Genomic DNA, 20,276 nt, shown 5'->3' on the forward strand with positions numbered 1-20,276 from the left:
AGCGTTAAGGGAGAGGCAGTGGATGGGATCATACAAATTCCACACCAATGGAGAGAGAGTCAGGAACACTGGAGTGCTGGTGGTGGAGGAAACACATAAAATCGAAGATGAAATTGTCTCCGTATCAAAGCCTTCACTTGGGTGGTGGGCAGTGTGGTGTTTGTGGAGGACACTGGTAGGGCTCTTGGACATGTTCATGGTGCTCACTATAACTTGCAATGTCATTGGAGGGAGGACCATTGGTGTCTCCTCAGTGGGTTAAACCCCTGTGCCAGCAGGACTGAAGACCGACAGGTTCGCAGGTTCAAATCCAGGAAGAGGCGGATGAGCTCCCTCTATCAGCTCCAGCTCTTCATGCGGGGACATGAGTGAAGCCTCCCACAAGGATGACAAAAACATCAAAATCATCCAGGTGTCCCTGGGGCAACGTCCTTGCAGACGGCCAATTCTCTCACATCAGGAGCGACTTGCAATTTCTCGAGTTGCTCCTGACACGACCAAAAAAAAAAGCTGTAGCTGTTTGTGGAGGCAGGAATCGGTCTGTGTAAGTGGATACCCCAGCCACCCACACACAATTATTTTCACTTTTATTATGTGTATAGATGATGATGATGATGATGATGATGATAATCTTCTATATAAATAAAAATATTAATTTGTGGGATTAACAGAACTCAAAAACCATTGCACGAATTGACACCAAATTTGGCAGCAAAACACCTTCTAATCAGATCTATGTCTTTCAAACAAAAAAAAACCCGTAAAAAATGAAGAGGAAATAACTTAAAAATCCCCAAAAAGAAATATTCCTTAGAGAACATGCGCAAAAGCCCCTCTCCCTATTGCGCAAGAAGAATGAAGAACCAACCATTGTGAGGGAAGAGAAGCCTCGCCATGGAGTCCCTTTCCATGCAGGAAGGCAGAGTCCATTTTCTTTTGGGGAGGGGAGGGATTGAGGAAAGGAAAGAGGGAAGGAAGAAGAAGGCCTGGCCCAACGGAGGGGTGGGGGCCTGGCAAGACAAGCCCTGGCAGCAGCTGGAGCCACCGCAGCAGCTCCATGAGGCCCACGTGGCTACCAGGCAACTCTTCCCCCAAGACCAGAGGATCGCAAGGCAAGCCTGACTGCAGAAGCCATTGGGCGAAGGGAGGATGTGAACCATGAGAAGGCCAGCAATTCTCCCACTTGGGCTCCACATCCCCTCTCCCCCCCCCCCCCAAAAAAAAACCCCTTTAAAAACCCTTACAAACAGTCCCGGAGGAAGGAGGGAAAAGAAAGGGAAAGGAGAGAAGAAAGGAAGAAAAGGATTGGTGAAGAGAATATTATGAATGGAAGGAAAGGTAGAAGGAAAGAAAGAGGAAGGAAGGGAAAGGAGGCAGGGATGGGAGAGGAGAGGCAGGGAAGAGGCAGGGAAGGAAGGAAGGAAGGAAGGAAGGAAGGAAGGAAGGAAGGAAGGAAGGAAGAGGAAAACTGGTGAAGGGAGGAGAACAATATAGAATCAGAGAGTCCTAGAGTTGGGAGAGACTTAGTGGGCCATCCAGACCAACCCCATTCTGTGAAGAAGCAGGAAAATCACATTCAAAGCACCCCCAACAGATGGCCACCCATCCTCTGTTTCAGAGAGGCTTTTTTTGAGTGTTTTGGCCAGCATGAATATCACTGAAAAGCCTTGTAGCTTCAATGGCTGCTTCTCATTACTTTATTTTCCATACCACCTTGCACCTTAACAGCCTGGCTTCTACTAGCCCAGTGTTTCTCAACCTGGGGGTCGGGACCCCTGGGGGGGGGGGTCACCAAAGACCAAAACATCAAAGTGTTCTGTGTGGAAAGTTTGGCACAATTCTATCGTTTCTAGGTTCAGAATGCTCTCTGATTGTAGGTGAACTAGAAATCCCATCAACTACAACTTCCAAATGTCAAGTTCTCGTTTCCCCAAACTCCACCAGTGTTCACATTTCAGCATATTGAGTATTCCTGCCAAGTTTGGTCTAGATCTATCATTTTTTGCATCCACAGTGCTCTCGGGATATAGATGAACTACAACTCCCAAACTCAAGGTAAATGCCCACCAACATCTTCCAGTATTTTCTGTTGGTCCTGGGAGTTCTGTGTGCCAAGTATGGTTCAATTCCATTGTTAGTGGAGTTCAGAATGCTCTTTGATTGTAGGTGAACTATAAATCCCAGCAAATAAAACTCCCAAATGACAAAAATCACCTCCCCCATCAACCCCAACAGCATTCAAATTTGGGCATATTGGGTATTTTTGCCAAATTTGGTCCAATGAAGGAAAACACATCCTGCATGTCAGATATTTACACGATGATTCATAACAATATCAAAATTACAGTTGTGAAGTAGCAACGAAAATAATTTTATGGTTGTGGGTCACCACAACATGAAATGTATTAAGGGGTCACGGCATTAGGGGTGGTTGAGAACCACTGTTCTAGCCAGAAGGAAACCTTTGGTGGGAGGAGTTCCCGAGCCCAGATTGCTTCATGTCTGCAAATCCTGTTTTCTGAAGGCCACAACAACGCGTGGCTGGCAGGGGCGGCTCGTCCATTACGCGAAGTAAGCGGTGGCAGAACACTTTTTTTTTGCCAGGGGTGCAGAGGCGCCTCTGTAAATGCCCCTCGACCGCCACTTGAGGAGCGCCCCCTCAGCTCACAACAGCCCTAGCAGTCCGGGGGGAGCCTCGGCTTTCTTGCCTCGCTTCCCAAAGGGGCCGGGCCCTTGAGCCTCACCTAGCCCCTCTCGTTCCTGCTCCACCCGGCCACCGGGTGCGCGAGCAGAGCCGGCACTCAATTGTTCTCCGCGTTCGATCCCTTCCCCATGACCAGCTCCCTTTCCTGATTCCCCGGCGCTCCACCTGCCTCCTCTCCTCTCCCCAATCCGCGGGTGGGCCAAGGGGCAGAGCCGCCACACCTGGCTCGCTTCAGGTCTGGAGGCATGTCTGAAGACCCCAGCGTGCGCACCAAAAGTCACCTCTTCTCCTGACTTTCTCTTCAGCCATTGGGACCAAGAGAGAGAGAGAGAGAGAGAGAGCCCCTCCGGCTGGAGATATCTCCCACCTCCGCTCCCTCCTTTGTTTTTGCGCCTACCTTCAGGAAAGGTGGGCATCTCCACCTCTCTCTCTCTCTCTCTCTCTCTCTTGGTCCCAATGGCTGAGGAGAAAGTCAGGAGAAGAGGTGACTTTTGGTGCACACGCCTGGGTCTTCAGGCACGCCTCTGGACCCAAAGCTGGCCAGGCAAGGGAGCAAGTGCAGCAAGTGTAGTTACTGGGTTGTATAGTTCACCTACAATCAAAGAGCATTCTGAACTCCACCAATGATGGAATTGAACCAAATATGGCACACACAACTCCCACGACGAACAGAAAATATATATCAATGATTGGTTGCGCCAAAATACTGTTTGCTTACCGTTGAAAATTACCTAGCGCCGCCTCTGGTACAGCTAGTAATAATAATAATAAATCCTTATTTGTATCCTGCTTTTCTCCCTAAATAAATCATAAGACGAATACAGTTTGGCACCACTTTTAACTGCCAGGGCTCAATGCTGTGGCATCTTAGTTTTTTGATTTTGGAGAGGTGCTGGCACTTTTGGGCAGAGAAAGCAAAAGATTTTGTAAAAACTACAACTTCCGTGGTTCGACAGCATTGTTTCATGCTCTGCTCTTGCAAGGCTTTACAGCTTCGCAAAAGAAATGCCGTGTGTTTACTTTTTTCTTCTCTCCAAGTCTTCAAAAGTAAGTTGTCTGGCCACCCATTGTTGCGACAACGTGACTGGAGCCGGACGCAAAGAGGCTTGGCTCCTTATTAGCCCGGTCAGACCTTTGAAGTCCTTAATGAACTCTGGTCGCTCCAGGAAGAAAAAAAAGGAATTTGTATCACTCCTGCAGGCAAAATAATCCATTGTATTTTTGTGTTGTTGAAGGCTTTCATGCTTGGATTCACTGGGTTGCTGTGGGGTTTCCAGGCTGTCTGGTCTTGTTCCAGAAGCATTTTCTCCTGACCTTTCGCCCAGATCTATGGTAGACACTCAAAGGTTGTGAGGTCTGTTGGAAACTAGGCAAGTGGTGTTGATATATCTGTCGAATAATGTCCAGGGTGGGAGAAAAAACTGTTGTCTGCTGGAGGAATCCTTTGTTGGGAAGTGTTCGCTGGCCCTGATTGTTTCCTGTCTGGAATTCCGTTTTGTGAGTGTTGTACTTTACTTCCTGTACTGATTTTAGATGGTTTTTTAAAATCCTGATATCCAGATTTTATCCATTTTCATGATTTCCTCCTTTCTGTTGAAATTATCCACATGCTTGTGGATTTCAATGGTTTCTTTGTGACATGGTGGTTGTTAAAGTGGTCCAGCATTTCTGGATGGGTGAACTACAACTCCCAGAAAGGAAGTTCAGTTCCCTTCAAGCCCCTCCAGTAATCAAATTTCAGCATATTGAATCTGTGTGCCAAGTTTGGTCCAGATCCATCAGTGTTTGGGTTCTCAGTGCTCTCTGGATGTAAGTGAACTACATCTCCCCCAAATCAAGGTGGATTTTCCCCAAAGACCACTGGGTTTGGTTTTTGTTTTGTTTTTTGTTTGTTTGTTTTGCTGGCCATGGGGGTTCTGTGTGCCAAGTTTGGTCCAATTCCATCTTTGGTGGAGTTCATTGATTGCAGGCGAACTATAAGTCCCAGTACCTACAACTACAAAATGTCAAAGCCAATTCCGCTCAAAACCCATCAGTATTCAAATTTTGACATATTGGGTAGGCATGCCAAATTTGGTCCGGATCCAGCATTGTTTGGGTTCATAGTACTCTCTGGATGTATGTGAACTACAACTCCTATGAATCCCTCCAAAGACTTTCATAATTTTATTTCTTAGTTATGGGGGTTCTGTGTGCCAAGTCAGTTCCCCAACCATCTGAAGACGAGCATGCCCCCTCCCCCAACAAGGGATGGTAACTTATAGTTCTGCTAAGGACAAGGGTACCAGACTGCACAATAGGGTTAAGTCTTGGTCAATTTGCCAAGACACTAACAACAATGAGGACCCCACGAAACTTCGAGAATGGCTAGACCTTGGAGTCTCTGCCTCTCTCGAGAGAGAGAGAGAGAGAGAGAGAGAGCTGTAGTTTCCCCAAGGACCAAGGACCTGCCTCGTTCTCAGCTCTGCAGAACTCCATCCTTTGGCTCAGTGGAACTCCATTGATTCTTTGCATGACTTATTGGTTTCTGCTCCTATTCTGGACTTCACTCTCCCCAAGGACTCACTCTTTGCCCATGAACTTTCTTTAAAGAACGACTTATGAATTCATGCTGTGTCCTGATATCGTCTGCTTTTTATAATTGCTATTATTAATTCCTCTCTGGGGTCCTGGATGGGAATATACCTGCATATGATTTCCCTGTGTATAATTTCTATATGATTTTTATGTTTCCTTGTATTCCTGACCCTTTGCCCCCTTCTCCCTCCAAAGAAGTATGTCAGAGAACCACCTGGCCTTCAGAAACAGAAGCCATTAGCAATTACAGAAACCCCCCAGCCAAAGACACTCTTGCATGGATAATAGGAAAGGATTCTTATCTCTAGCATCGAAGATGGCCCACTAGAGTAAAGAATTGTTTGGCAAAGTTTCTATCACTCTTCAAGTAAGATAAAGGGAAATCTTCCCCTCTGCTTTTTGTTTACTTCCCATTGATAGCATTAACCCCAGGCTGCCATCATTGTTCTCCTGTCTCACAGCCAGGAAGGATCTGGATATTTTTACACATGTTGATTCACAACCCTCAAAACACAATAGGTCAGCCCTGCTTGAGCTTTTTGTCTCGCAGGCCACATGGCATTTCCTTTGTTTAAAGACTCCTTCACAGATTCCTTTGTGTTCTATCGTCCCGCCTCCATCTCTCCTGATTTGCTGTCGCCGCCAGGTGGCAGAGATCTCCCCATTGGATCCTACAGACCACTGGAGCTCCCTGATTGGTCCAGAGGCACCGGGGGCAGGAGGGCCGCCTCCCAGCTGTTTGCTCATCGTCCAATCACAGTGGAGGGCAGCAGGGAGGCCGGGGCGGGAAGTTTGAACTCTGCAATTTTGAATTTACTATAAATATGACTGCATTGGTGTATTCTCCTCGTGCTCTGCTGGCGAATGATTGCAGCTCTGCATCCTTTTCAGCTGAATCGCAAATAAAACCTTGATGGCTTTTCTTCAACTTGGTGAGACCTTTCATTGGGGAATCAGGAAAAATATTGGGTGCTTTTCTTCTCGCCATGGAAAAGAACTCTTTGATGAGTCTAATTGGTCTCTGCCTCCTGGCAAAGACCCCTAGATTTTAGCTCTAGATCACATCTTTGGGGGAGTTCAGAGTGCAGTTAAATAAAATAAAAATAGAGATAAAAATCCTAAAATCAAAAGGTGCTACATGTCAGAATGACCAGATTGCAGGTGAACTTTCAGTCCCGGTACTTACGATTCCTATAAATCAATGGTGAATTCTCTCCAAACCTCTCTAGTATGTTCAGTTGCTGATCAATTCCTCTGTTTGCTGCGTGCCATAGAAAAAATATAGGAAAGGCAGGGTCATGCAAATTCCACAGCAATGGAGAGAATCAGAAACACTGTGATGTCTGTGGTAGAGGAAACACAAAATCTAGAATGGAAATGTCCCCGTTTGAAAGCCTTCACTTGGATATTGGACAGGATTATGTTGGCGATACGGAAATTTCCCAAATAAATAAATAAACAGGGCATGCGGGGTCGAGACAGCCGCTCTGCTTATGTAAGGCTGCATTCCAAGGGTAGCAATGGACTCCGGCCGTAATCCCCAAATCAAGGGCTTTTCCTGTCTCGCTGGGATTGTCTCGGCTAAACTGGAGATGGAGAGACTAGTCGGGAAAATGCCAACATCTTGAGAAATGGTTGTACCCAAGGAGAGGTCGAGGGATTGTTATTTATTTATTTATCGTGTCATCGGCAACCATTGTATTACAATTCTAACAGAGCAAAACAAACACACAGATTAAAGAAAAAGGGAAAAAAACAGATTTTGCAAATTTGGTATTTGGTTAAATGTCCTTTGACCAGTCTCTGGCCACTTCGAGTGCCTCTGGGGTTGCCACAAGGAGGTTCTCCATCGTGCATGTGGCAGGGCTCAGGGTGCATCACAACAGGTGGTCTGTGGTTTGCTCTTCTCCGCACTCGCATGCCAAGGATTCCACCCTGTAGCCCCATTTCTTAAGATTGGTTCTGCATCTCTGCATTGAATCCAAACAAGACAGAGGTCCTACTGGTCAGTCATAAGGCCGAACAGGGTATAGGGTTACAGCCTGTACTGGACGGGGTTACACTCCCCCTGAAGTCGCAGGTACGCAGCTTGGGAGTGATCCTGGACTCATCGCTGAGCCTGGAACCCCAGGTCTCAGCGGTGGCCGGGAGAGCTTTTGCACAATTAAAACTTGTGCACCAGTTGCGCCCGTACCTCAGGAGGTCTGATCTGGCCACGGTGGTCCATGCTCTTGTCACATCCCGCATAGACTACTGCAACGCACTCTACGTGGGGTTGCCCTTGAAGACTGTTCGGAAACTTCAACTAGTCCAACGAGCGGCAGCCAGATTGCTCACCGGAGCGACAAAAAAGGGAGCCTACCACCCCCCTGTTATGTCAGCTCCACTGGCTGCCGATTCAGTTCCGAGCACAATTCAAGGTGCTGGTTTTGACCTACAAAACCCTGTACGGTTCCGGTCCAGTGTATCTCTCCGAACGTATCTCCCTTTACGTCCCACCCCAGACTCTGAGATCATCTGGGGAGGCCCTGCTCTCGACCCCACCACTCTCACAAGTGAGGCTGGTGGGGACGAGGAGCAGGGCTTTCTCAGTGGTGGCTCCTCACCTGTGGAACTCACTCCCGGGGGAAATCAGGGCAGCACCATCCCTCCTCGCCTTCAGGAGGAGGGTGAAGACGTGGTTGTGGGACCAGGCCTTTGGGCACCTTGGCAATTAAATCAGACAATCAGGCGAGTTAAGACCAGCAGGATTGATGAAATGGAATGTAAAATTAGATCTATGAGCGAAACGCTGACCATGTAAAAGGAGAAATTGGGTTTGTATTTGTTTTTATTGATTTTATTGATTTTATGACAATTAATGCATGCACTTTGTGAATTATATTATGATATGATGTAAGTTTATGTATGATTGTTTCATGATGCAGGCATCGAATGGTGCCTTTGCTTTTGTAAGGCCGCTCTGAGTCCCCTTCGGGGTGAGAAGGGCGGGGTAAAAGTACCCCAAATAAATAAATAAATAAATCTCGTGGTGCCAGAGCGCAGTCTGTTCAGCGCCTTCCAAGTCGCCCACTCTTCTGAGTGCCGAGGGGGGAGTCTGTCATCTGGTGTCACCCATGAATTGAGGTGCTGGGTTTGTGCCTGCCACTTTTGGACTCTCGCTTGCTGGGGTGTTCCAGCGAGTGTCTCTGTAGATCTAAGAAAACTATGTCTTGATTTAAGTCGTTGACGTGCTGGCTGATACCCAAACAGGGGATGAGCTGGAGATGTCTCTGCCTTGGTCCTTTCACTATTGGCTGCCACTTCCCGGCGGATGTCAGGTGGTGCAATACCAGCTAAGCAGTGTAATTTCTCCAGTGGTGTAGGGCGCAGACACCCTGTGATAATGCAGCATGTCTCATTAAGAGCCACATCCACTGTTTTAGTGTGGTGAGATGTGTTCCACCACACTAAAAGGGATTGTTATGATGGCATCACTAACGGAGTGTATCTCTCCTTCTCTCTAGCGAACCTTTGGCCGGAAACGCATGCCGCATCATAGAGGCTCGTTCAAGGATGGTGAGTATGAAGCCCTGGACATACGAGAGAGAAAGGGAATGTATTAAACACACAGCCAAAACTTTGTTGTTGCGGGACATCCTGCAGCACATTTTGCAATAGTTTTTTCAATTAATACTTCATTGAGTCTCAACCAATTCAACATAGAATCATAGAATCATAGAGTTGGAAGAGACCTCATGGGCCATCCAGTCCAACTCCCTGCCAAGAAGCAGGAAAATTGCATTCAAAGCACCCCTGACAGATAGCCATCCAGCCTCTGTTTAAAAGCTTCCAAAGAAGGAGCCTCCACCACACTCCGGGGCAGAGAGTTCCACTGCTGAACGGCTCTCACAGTCAGGAAGTTCTTCCTCATGTTCAGATGGAATCTCCTCTCTTGTAGTTTGAAGCCATTGTTCCATTGCGTCCTAGTCTCCAGGGAAACAGAAGTCCTCCCTGTGACTTCCTCTCACATATTTATCCATGGCTATCATGTCTCCTCTCAGCCTTCTCTTCTTCAGGCTAAACATGCCCATTTCCTTAAGCCGCTCCTCATTGGGCATGTTCTCCAGACCCTTGATTTATTTTAGTCACCCTCCTCTGGACACATTCCAGCTTGTCAATATCTCTCTTGAATTGTGGTACCCAGAATTGGACACAATATTCCAGGTGTGGTCTAACCAAAGCGGAATAGAGCATGGGGAGCATGACTTCCCTGGATCTAGACATTAGACTCCTCTTGATGCAGGGCAAAAACCCATTGGCTTTTTTTGCCGCCACATCACATTGTTGGCTCATGTTTAACTTGCTGTCCACGAGGACTCCAAGATCTTTTTCACATGTACTGCTCTCGAGCCAGGCATTGTCCCCCATTCTGTATCTTTGCATTTCATTTTTTCCTGCCAAAGTGGAGTCTCTTGCATTTGTCCCTGTTGAACTTCATTTTGTTAGTTTTGGCCAATCATCTCTCTTATCTGTCAAGATTGTTTTGAATCCTGCTCCTGTCCTCTGGAGTATTGGCTATCCCTCCCAATTTGGTGTCATCTGCGATCTTGATGATCATGCCTTCTAACCCTTCATTTAAGTCATTAATGAAGATCCTGAACAGGACCGGGCCCAGGACGAAGCCCTGCTGATGGCACTCCGCTCGTCACTTTTTTCCAGGATGAAGAAGAAGCATTGGGGAGAATCACCCTCTGGGTTCGTCCATTTAACCAATTACAAGTCCATCTCACCGTAGTTTTGCCTAGCCCACATTGGACTACTTTCCTTGCCAGAAGATCATGGGGGACCTTGTCGAAGACTTTACTGAAATCCAGGTACGCTACATCCACGGCATTCCCCGCATCTACCCAGCTTGTAACTCTATTGAAAAAAGATATCAAATGAGTCTGGCATGACTTGTTTTTGATAAATCTGTGTTGACTATTAGCGATGACCGCATTCGTTTCTAAGTATTTGCAGATAGCTTCCTTAACAATCTTTCTCAGAATCTTGCCTGGTATCGACGTGAGGCTGACCAGGGGGTAATTGTTTGGGTCATCCTTTTTTCCCTTCTTGAAGATTGGGACCACATTGGCCCTCCTCCAATTTGCCGGAACTTCTCCCGTTCTCCAAGAACGCTCAAAGATTGTTGCCAATGGTTCCAAAATGACTTCCGCTAGTTCCTTCAATACTCTGGGGTGTAGTTGATCTGGCTCTGGGGACTTGAACTCATTTAGAGTGGCCAGGTATTCCTGTATGACTTGTTTCCCAATTTGGAGTTGGATGTCCTCCAATCCCTCATCCACTCCATCTTGCTGAGGTTGAAGATGACTTTCTTTTTGTGAGAAGACCGAGGCAAAGAAGGCATTAAGTAGTTCTGCCTTTTCCCTATCCCCTTTCAGCATTGCCCCATCTTCTCCTCGAAGAGACCCTATCGCCTCCTTGTTCTTCCTTTTTCTACTGACGTAAGAAAAGAAGCCCCTTTTATTGTTTTTAATGTCCCTGGCAAGCCTGAGCTTGTTTTGTGCTTTTGCCTTGCAGACCTTTTCCCTACAGGAGTTGGCTTTTTCTTTTAATTCTTTTTTGGTGATTTCTCCCTTTTTCCACTTCTTGTGAATGTCTCTTTTGTGTCTTAGCATAGTTAAAAGTTCTTTGGACATCCATTCTGGCTTCTTTGCACTTGTCCTGTTTTTTCTCTTTGTTGGCACTGTTTGCAATTGCGCCTTGAGTATTTCACTCTTGAAAAACTCCCATCCATCCGTAACTCCCTTGTCTTTTAGTATCTGCATCCACGGAATGCTGCTCAGTATTCCTTCATTTTTCGGAAATGAAGTTTGTGACAGCCACAAAGACCAAGTTTCTGGAGTAGAACAACTACTTGCACACAATTAAATAACACTTTCAAACCAGGAACAGAACATTTTTTTCAAAATTTTGTTGCATCATTTATTTCCCCAAGTGCAAAATGATTCGTTTTCCTGTTTGTGAAGTTTAAGCATGTCTATACAAAGGCACAATCCATGAGATACTAATGTTTTTTGCTACACATCCGTTACAGCAATGTTTCTCAACTTGGGGATCGGGGCTGGAAGGAGGTTTGTGCCAGTAAGTCCCTTCAAGGCATAGGGTTCTTTGTGGGAGGTTTAGCCTAATTCTAATTCTACAATTGGTGGGGTTCAGAATGCTCTTTGATTGTAGGTGAACTATAAATCCCACTAACTACTCCCAAATGTCAAGGTCTATTTTCCCCAAACTCCACCAGTGTTCACATTTGGGTATATTGAGTATTTGTCCCAAATTTGCTCTGGATCCATCATTGTTTGAGTCCACAGTGCTCTCTGGATGTAGATAAACTACAACTCCAAAACTTAAGCTCAATGTCCACCAAACCCTTCCAGTATTTTCTGTTGGTCGTGGTAGTTCTGTGTGGGAAGTTTGGTTAAGTTCCATCGTTGATGGAGTTCAGAATGCTCTTTGATTGTAGGTGAACTGTAAATTCCACCAACTTCAACTCCCAAATGACAAAATCAATCCCCCCCCCCCCATTTGTGTCAATTTTGGTCCAAATTTGGTCCAGTGAATGAAAATTTATCCTGCCTTTGTCTGTGTATTTGTCTGTCATTGTTGTTCACTGTATAAAAGGCACTGAACGTTTGCCTTTCTCTGTGTATATTGTAATCCTCTCTGAGTCCTCTTGGAGGGATAAAGCAGAAGATAAATAAAGTGTATTATATTATTATCATTATTATTACCCTGCTAGCGAGTTGACTAGTAGTATAAAGGATGGATCTCTGTAATGCAAAATCCAGTGTACTCTAGAGATAAGTGAGCCATGGAATTGAGTGAAATGGGCAAGCAGCTGTCCCTCTGTGGTCTGGTGTCATTTGTCTGTCCTGGTTTCCATCTCCAGATCCCCGCTTGTACCAGGAGATCTGTGAAAAAGGCCTCAACTCTATCAGCCACGAGTCGGACGATGATCTTCTCGACATCCCGGAAGAGCCCCCAAGTTCAGACTCCATTATTGTGGTGAGCAATTATCGCCCTGCTCATGTCACCTGGAGCCAGCTCCCAGAGGTAAGGCAGCTGCCGCGAGGAAAGAATGAACCTTGACTTTTGCTTTGCAGCATCCCCCCCCCCCCCCCCCGGTTTAATATATCCATTCAAAGTACTGTATATACTCGAGTATAAGCCTAGTTTTTCAGCCCCTTTTTAAGGCTGAAAAATCTCCCCTCGGCTTAAAGTCGAGTCAATGTTATTTACTAGGCTTGGGTAACCACGGAAAAATTTGGTTCTAAACTCGTTTCGTTTTTAGGGGGCCCTTGCGTTTCGTTTTTTTAAAGAATTCCGAAATTTTACTTTAAAAAATTTCGAAATATATGAAATTTCGTAAAATTACGAATCGATTCGTTAATGGCGGACGCAATTGCGCAATATGCTAAAAAAAACTCTAAATGGGACAGGGGAAACTTCTGAAGCTTCCCTCTCCCTCTGTTGTTGACTGTTGGTGTGATAAAATAAACAACTATATTATATTATATTATATTATATTATATTATATTATATTATATTATTTATTTTGCTTGTATACCGCAGTTTCTCAGCCCGTAGGCGACTCAACGCGGTTCACAACAAGAGCAAAAAGACAATCCTAGCAATATACAATTTTAAACCATTAAGAGCATAATATACAAAGCAAAGACACATCAATAACAACACAATAACGTCTCGTAACTAGAATCGTGATCCAAATTCATCATCTATGATTCCGTTCCTATGTGCACCATATTCATTGCACTGTTTATCCGAATGCCTGTTCAAACAGCCAGGTTTTTAGTTTTCTTCGAAACACCATTAGCGTAGGAGCTGATCTAATGTCCATGGGAAGGACATTATATATGTATATTATATTATAATATTATAGTATTATATTATTGTATATTATATTATATTATTGTATATTATATTATATTATTGCATATTATATTATATTATTATATATATAATATATATAATATATTCTATTATATTATAATTGTACATTATATTTTAATATATTACATATATTATAATATACAATTATAATATAATACAATAATAATATAATATATAATATAATAATATAATATACAATACTATAATATAATAGTATTATAATAATATAATGTAATATAATATAATATGTACTGTATATTATATTATTATAATATTATTATATTATATTATTATATATTATATTATAATTATATATTATAAAATATAATTACGAAATTATGAAAATAATTACGAAAATTGGAAAAAAAATCGATTCTTAATTACTCCTCACACTATTCCTGCATGGCTCGATATTGGATCGTAAGCTAATTTAAATACGAATTAATAACGAATTACGAAATTAACGAACTGGATCGCCCAAGCCTATTATTTACTATTTTACTCTGTTATTATTATTATTTTATTGCATTTATTATTTTACTCTATTTATTATTATTATTATTATTACATTTATTATACTTTTATTGTTATTATAACAATTACTATTTTACCCTATTTATTATTGTTATTGTGTTACTGTATCTGGTTGTGGTCCCCAGGTTGTGCCAGTCAGCTTTCGTATGATATTATTTATAGCACCCAGTTTTTGCTTGATATTCAAGCAGTGCTTCTTGTAAGTCAGAGCACGGTCCAGCATAAGCAAACACGGGAAACTTGAATCATGAACTGGAGAATTCATGAAAGCAATCCTTATGGTGTTGTCTCCTCTGAGAGGCACCAAGTAAACACCACTTAATTTAAGCCCTAGCCCAACCAGGAAGACATGAAATCAACCCGAATGCACCTGGGCTTCAATACCTTCTAACAGAGTCTCTCAGAATGTCTAATTAATCTATCTTTGTCGAAGGCTTTCATGGCTGGAATCACTCAGTTCTTGTGGGTTTTTTCAGGCTATATGGCCATGTTCTAGAGGCATTTCTCCTGACGTTTTGCCTGCATCTATGGCAAGCATCCTCAGAGGTGAGGTCTGCTGGAACTGGGGAAAAAGGGGTTTATATATCCCTGTGGCGCAGTGGGTTAAAGCACTGAGCTGCTGAGCTTGTTGATCGAAAGGTCGCAGGTTCGATTCCGGGGAGCGGCGCGAGCTTCCGCTGTCAGCCCTAGCTTCTGCCAACCTAGCAGTTCGAAAACATGCAAATGTGAGTAGATCAATAGGTACCGCTCCGGCAGGAAGGTAACGGCGCTCCATGCAGTCATGCCGGCCAACATGACCTTGGAGGTGTCTACGGACAATGCTGGCTCTTCGGCTTAGAAATGGAGATGAGCACCACACCCCAGAGTCAGACATGACTGGACTTAATGTCAGGGGACTACCTTTACCTTATATCTGTGGAATGACCAGGGTGAGACACAAAGGGGCTTTTGTAAGTTGAGCTAGGTGTGAATCTTTCAACTGACCACCTTGATTAGCATACAATGGGCTGACTGTGCCTGGAGCAAACTCTTCTTGAAAGGTGATTAGATGTCCCTGCCTGTTTTTCTCTCTGCTGTTTTTGCTGTTGCAATTTTAGATTTTGTTCATTTTCATGGCCCTAATAAACCCCACTTGCCTTGTTTCCAACAGACCTCTCACACTCTGAGAATTCCTGTCGTAGATATGTGCAAAATGTCAGGAGAGAATTCTTCTGGAACATGGCCCGGCAGCCCAGAAAACTCACAGCAACCCAACACAGGTGTTGCTTCTGGACTTTTTGAGTCCAAGCCTCAAAGAGATTGGCGCCCACAGCTTTGTCTTACACTCAGATACCAAACTCTGAGCCAGTTAGCGCTAGAGTTTCTTGGGTCAATATTGACCCAATGGTCTCCCCACCCTTTCTATAGGTGTGACTTGGACTCTCTTTGGAAATTCCTTTAAAGAACTATTACTTTCGGAGGCAAGTACAACATTCAACAGGGACGTTGTGCCTTAAAGGGGTGGCGGCCACCGAGGCGCCTCTTCCCTGGCCCAGCCTTGCCTTTCCTCCCGGCCACGAAGTCCAAAGATGTCTTCCTGGGGTGGCATCATGCTCTGAGCAGGATCGATCATGTTTGCTGAGAGACAGCTCTGTTTTTATTGTTCCAGACAGACATAGGCAGGGTGGGTGAGATAACAGCGAGAAGGGAAACGCCCTGCAAGGAGCAGGGCAGTAATAAAATACCTTGCATGGTGAGTGGAGGTGGCTATTTAGTGCTCAGGAGAGGTTTTGCTACTGTTATGAATCGTAATGTAAATATGTGATATGCAGGATGCATTCTCATTCACTGGACCAAATTTGGCACAAAGACCCAATGTGCCGTCGTGCCTGGGGCTGAAAGTGAAAGAGACATTGTAAAGGAAATCAGCGACACACTAGGCAGGAAGGACAACTAAACAATCCCACCGCTGCCACCAGTGTAATAATGATCAACCGATACCTTGGCAGGGTGGACAGCTAATCTCACCGCTGCCACCAGTGTAATAAGGGAGATCAACACTACCTTGGCAGGAGGGATAACTAATCCTACCTCTGCCATCAGTGTGAAGGTTAACATTCAGCTGGACACTACTTTAACAACGATCACTGACTATAACAAGGGGGAAAGACTCTCTTATCCCACCTCAATACTATTCTTAAGTGACCAACTGTATTAACGTTGTTAATGACCGATGTATTTGGTAAATTCGCCGCCACCACCTCAATTATTGTCTGAGGAAAACTTAAGTGTGAATGTGAAATTGGTAAATTAGGTTTAAGCCCTTTGTTCTTCTTCCCTGGCTGCTTCCTTCGCTGACTGGACCGAAATTTAGTTTTCTTTAGGCTAGCTGAGATCTATGGAGTGTGACAGACCGAGGCAGACACCAGTTTAAGATGAAACTATAAACAGGTTTATTAAACTTGCTGAGCAAATCAACTCTTAAAAAGAGTGGTACAAAAGCGTAATGTGGTTTCTGAGGCTTAGCTGGTTTAGACAAGCAGTCTTTTCTTAAGACTATAACTTTTGTCCCCTGTGAGTTCCTTGTCTCACACTGGCCACTACACTGACACAGTGTGTCCTTGAGAACAGCCCACTGACTGCCTCACAGAGCAAAATAGGCTTTCCTTCACTGACCCTACTCTGTACAGTGAACCAGGAACCTCTGCCTATCCTATGCTCTAACTACAAGGCTCACTTCAAAAGTTCTCCCTGTCTAAATTCTTCACAGCTCCCTCTTCCTAAAATACTTCTTCACTCTACGATGTTTAAAGCTCAACTCCTCCTAGCTTGTCAAATAAGACAGCCTTTTTTCCCTCTCAAAGCTAACTCCTCCTCTGACTGCTCTAGCCAATCAGGAGCCGGCTGACTCCTCCCTCTTGCCTCTTAGCTCTCCTGCCTATCTCTGAACATGTCAGCTACTGTCTTCAGGCTTTGGCCTTCCTGGCAAAAGGTTAGATTCATGACAGACATCTTTTCCCCAGGGAGTTGCTTTTTGCCCTCCTTTAGGGAACTGGAACTCCCAAGGACCAAGATACAACAGATAACTCAAAATGGTATTTGTTGTTTCTGGGAGATTAAACTTGATATTTCAAAAGGGACAAAGAAAATATATGTTACAGTCTCTGAAGCCCTGGGTCCAAGGAGTTTTGCAGCTGAAAAGCTTTCCCTATTCCCTCTTTCCTCAATGGCTGTGAAGGTCAGAACAAACACAACCCCCAGTCCAACGGCCTATGTTGAAGGCACAGAGTCTTCCTTTTGATGCCAAAGGACTGGTTTGAGGATGCTTGGGTCTCCTCAACGTCGTCCAGGGTGAAATGGGCATGAAGTATGAGTCCCAAGGGTAAAAACCTGAGAATTGGTGATGAGAGGTAACTTAATTAAGGGCTTTAGAGCCAAGTCCTTTTTCACGTCCATCTGCTGAGATGTTTGATGGTGGACTGATTTTGCACAGGGTGTTCTTTGGGAAAATAGACCTTGACATATGCGAGTTGTAGTGACTGGGATGTATAGTTCACCTACAATCAAAGAGCATTCTGAACTCCACCAATGATGGAACTGAACCAAATATGGCACACAGAACTCCCACGACAAACAGAATGTATATATAAGTGATTGGTTTGGGGGGGGGGGGATACTGTTTGCTTACCATTGAAAATGGTACCTCTGAGAAGGAGAGGGTGGGGGAGTGATTTTGTAATTTGGGAGTTCTAGTTGCTTGGATTTATAGTTCATCTACAATCAAATAGCACTCTGTTTTGGAGCAAAGGGAGCACTAGATCAGTGTTTCTCAACCTTCCTAATGCCACAACCCCTTAACACAGTTCCTCGTGTGGTGGTGACCCCCAACCATGACATTATTCACGTTGCTACTTCATAACTTTCATTTTGCTACTGTTATGAATCGTCATATAAATATCCGATACGCAGGATAAATTTTCATTCACTGGACCAAATTTGGCACAAATACACAATACGCGCGAATTTGAATACTGCTTGGGGGGATTGATTTTTTCATTTGGGAGTTGTAGTTGGTGGAATTTATAGTTCACCTACAATCAAAGAGCATTCTGAACTCCACTAACGATGGAACTTAACCGAATTTCCCACACAGAACTCCCACAACTAACAGAAAGTACTGGAAGGGTTTGGTGGGCATTGACCTTGAGTTTTGGAATTGTAGTTCATCTATTTATTTATTTATTTACAGCTTTTCTATTCCGCCCTTCTCACCCCGCAGGGGACTCAGGGCAGATTACAGTGTACACATATATGGCAAACATTCAATGCCAATTTTTGACATACAAACATATACAGACAGACACAGAGGCTATTTAACTTTTTCTGGCCACCAGGGGAGCTGTCGCTTTTATTGTCCATCTGCGACGCTGATGAAGCACTTCTGCATTCCCCGCATGCTTCCCCGCTGGAATGCTTTTCTGGAGTCTCTGTGCACTGTGGACTCAAATAATGATGGATCTGGACTAAACTTGGGACGAATACTCAATCTACCCAAATGTGAACACTCATAGAGTTTGAGGAAAATAGACCTTGACATTTGTGAGTTGTAGCTACTGAGTTACTGAGATTTATAGTTCACCTAAAACCTTTTTGTTTTAGTGCCCATTTTCAAGAAGTCATAATGCCCCGCTGGTGTAGGTTGTTGCATTGGCAGCAAAGTATTGATGCCAAAGCTGGAATTGTGTTTGTCTTTTGCAGGTGCAGGAAGCAGGAATTCTGGATTCGATATCCCAAGAGGAACGCAAAAGGCAAGAGGTGAGGGAAGCTGTTAGAACAGGCAAACTTCGGCCTTCCAAGTGTTTTGGACTTCAGAGGGTTACTTACTAGGCCTGGGTAACAACGCAAAAATTTGTTTCTAAAATCGATTTGTATTTGGGGGGTTTTTTTGTTTCGATATTTAAAATAATTACAAAATGTTCCCTTAAAAAAGTTCGGTATTTACGAAATTTCGTTAATATTTACAAAACATTTTGTAAAGATGGCGCCCTTTTTTTCAATATTTTTTAAATATTTTTTTAATTTAATTATTAATTTAGTAGAATAGGGAGGAGAAATTATTATTAAGGAGGGAAGGCAGGCACTCACTCTGGCGGGCCCTCTCGCTCGCCGCTCGCCCTCTCGCTCGCCTCTCGCTCGCCGCTCACCCTGCTGCTCGCCCTCTCGCTCGCCCTCTCGCTCGCCGCTCGCCCTCTCGCTCGCCCTCTTGCTCGCCGCTCACCCTCTCGCTCGCCCTCTCGCTTGCCGCTCGCCCTCTCGCTCGCCCTCTCGCTCGCTTGCTCAGCCGGCGCCTTCCCCGCCCTCTCCTCCTCCTCCTCCTCCTCCTCCTCTTTCAGGCTCTGCCTCTGACTGGCTAAGAGAGGAGAGAGAGGAGAGCTCCCAGCAAGCATCGCCAGGCGGCCATCTTACGTATTTCCGAAATGGACGGAAATACAAAATTTTTTGGCGCCTGCCGTTTCGATATTTAAAAACACTTCCGGGTTTAAAAATAAGTTTTGTAATCGTTTTGTAATTGCTAAAATTAACGAATATTTAACGAATTACAAAATTAACGAACGAAACCACCCAGGCCTATTACTTACATATGAGCAGTGTTCATTCAAGATTTCCCTTCACCCACTTCTATTTATCACAGGATGCCGAACTTGCACATGTGTAATGATATAAGTCTCTATTTATTTATTTATTTGCAGCTTTTCTATTCCGCCCTTCTCACCCCGCAGGGGACTCAGGGCGGATTACAGTGTACACATATATGGCAAACATTCAATGCCAATTTTTGACATACAAACATATACATATACACAGAGGCTATTTAACTTTTTCTGGCCGCCAGGGGAGCTTTCGCTTTCATCGTACATCTGCGATGCTGATGAAGCACTTCCGCATTCCCCGCATGCTTCCCCGCTGGAATGCTTTGCTGGAGTCTTCTTTATGGCCTCATAAATCAGTTAATTTAGCCTCCCCACACTTTAAGGTGGTACCTTATTTTCCTACTTGACAGATGCAACTGTCTTTCGGGTTGCAAAGGTCGACAACAGGCTACACAATTGGTTGGAAACCCACCCCAACCCAGGCTGGCTTCGAACTCATGACCTTTTGGTCGGAGTGATCTTAATGCAGCTGACACTCAGCCAGCTGCGCCACAATCCTGGTACTAATACTCCTCTGTTGTGTCAGTTCCACTGGCTGCCAATCAGCTTCCGAGCACAATTCAAAGTGCTGCTGTTGACCTATAAATCCCTAAACGGTTCCGGCCCAATTTACCTGTCCGAACGGATTCTTCCCATGAACCATCAAAGTTGTTAAGATCTTCTGGAGGGGCCCAGCTTTGGTCCCATCTCATTTGCAATCGCGTCTGGTGGGGACGAGGGACAGGGCCTTCTCGGTGGTGGCCCCTCGGCTCTGGAACTCCCGATGGAGATTAGATCTGCCTCTTCCCTCCTGACTTTTAGAAAGCTGGTAAAATCAT

The 20,276-nt window shown here is 44.6% G+C and overlaps 1 protein-coding gene across 1 annotated transcript in view; it reads left to right on the forward strand.

The window, feature by feature from the left end:
- Positions 1-20,276, forward strand: part of ARHGEF16 (Rho guanine nucleotide exchange factor 16) — a 66,049-nt gene that overhangs the window by 17,879 nt on the left and 27,894 nt on the right. The window contains exons 3-5 of the mRNA XM_067472774.1: positions 8,788-8,839; positions 12,213-12,376; positions 18,506-18,562. Coding sequence (XP_067328875.1) covers positions 8,788-8,839; positions 12,213-12,376; positions 18,506-18,562 — 273 coding nt within the window. The remainder of the gene's footprint in view (positions 1-8,787; positions 8,840-12,212; positions 12,377-18,505; positions 18,563-20,276) is intronic.

Source organism: Anolis sagrei, chromosome 13 (assembly GCF_037176765.1).
Source record: "Anolis sagrei isolate rAnoSag1 chromosome 13, rAnoSag1.mat, whole genome shotgun sequence".
Taxonomy (NCBI): Eukaryota; Metazoa; Chordata; class Lepidosauria; order Squamata; family Dactyloidae; genus Anolis; species Anolis sagrei.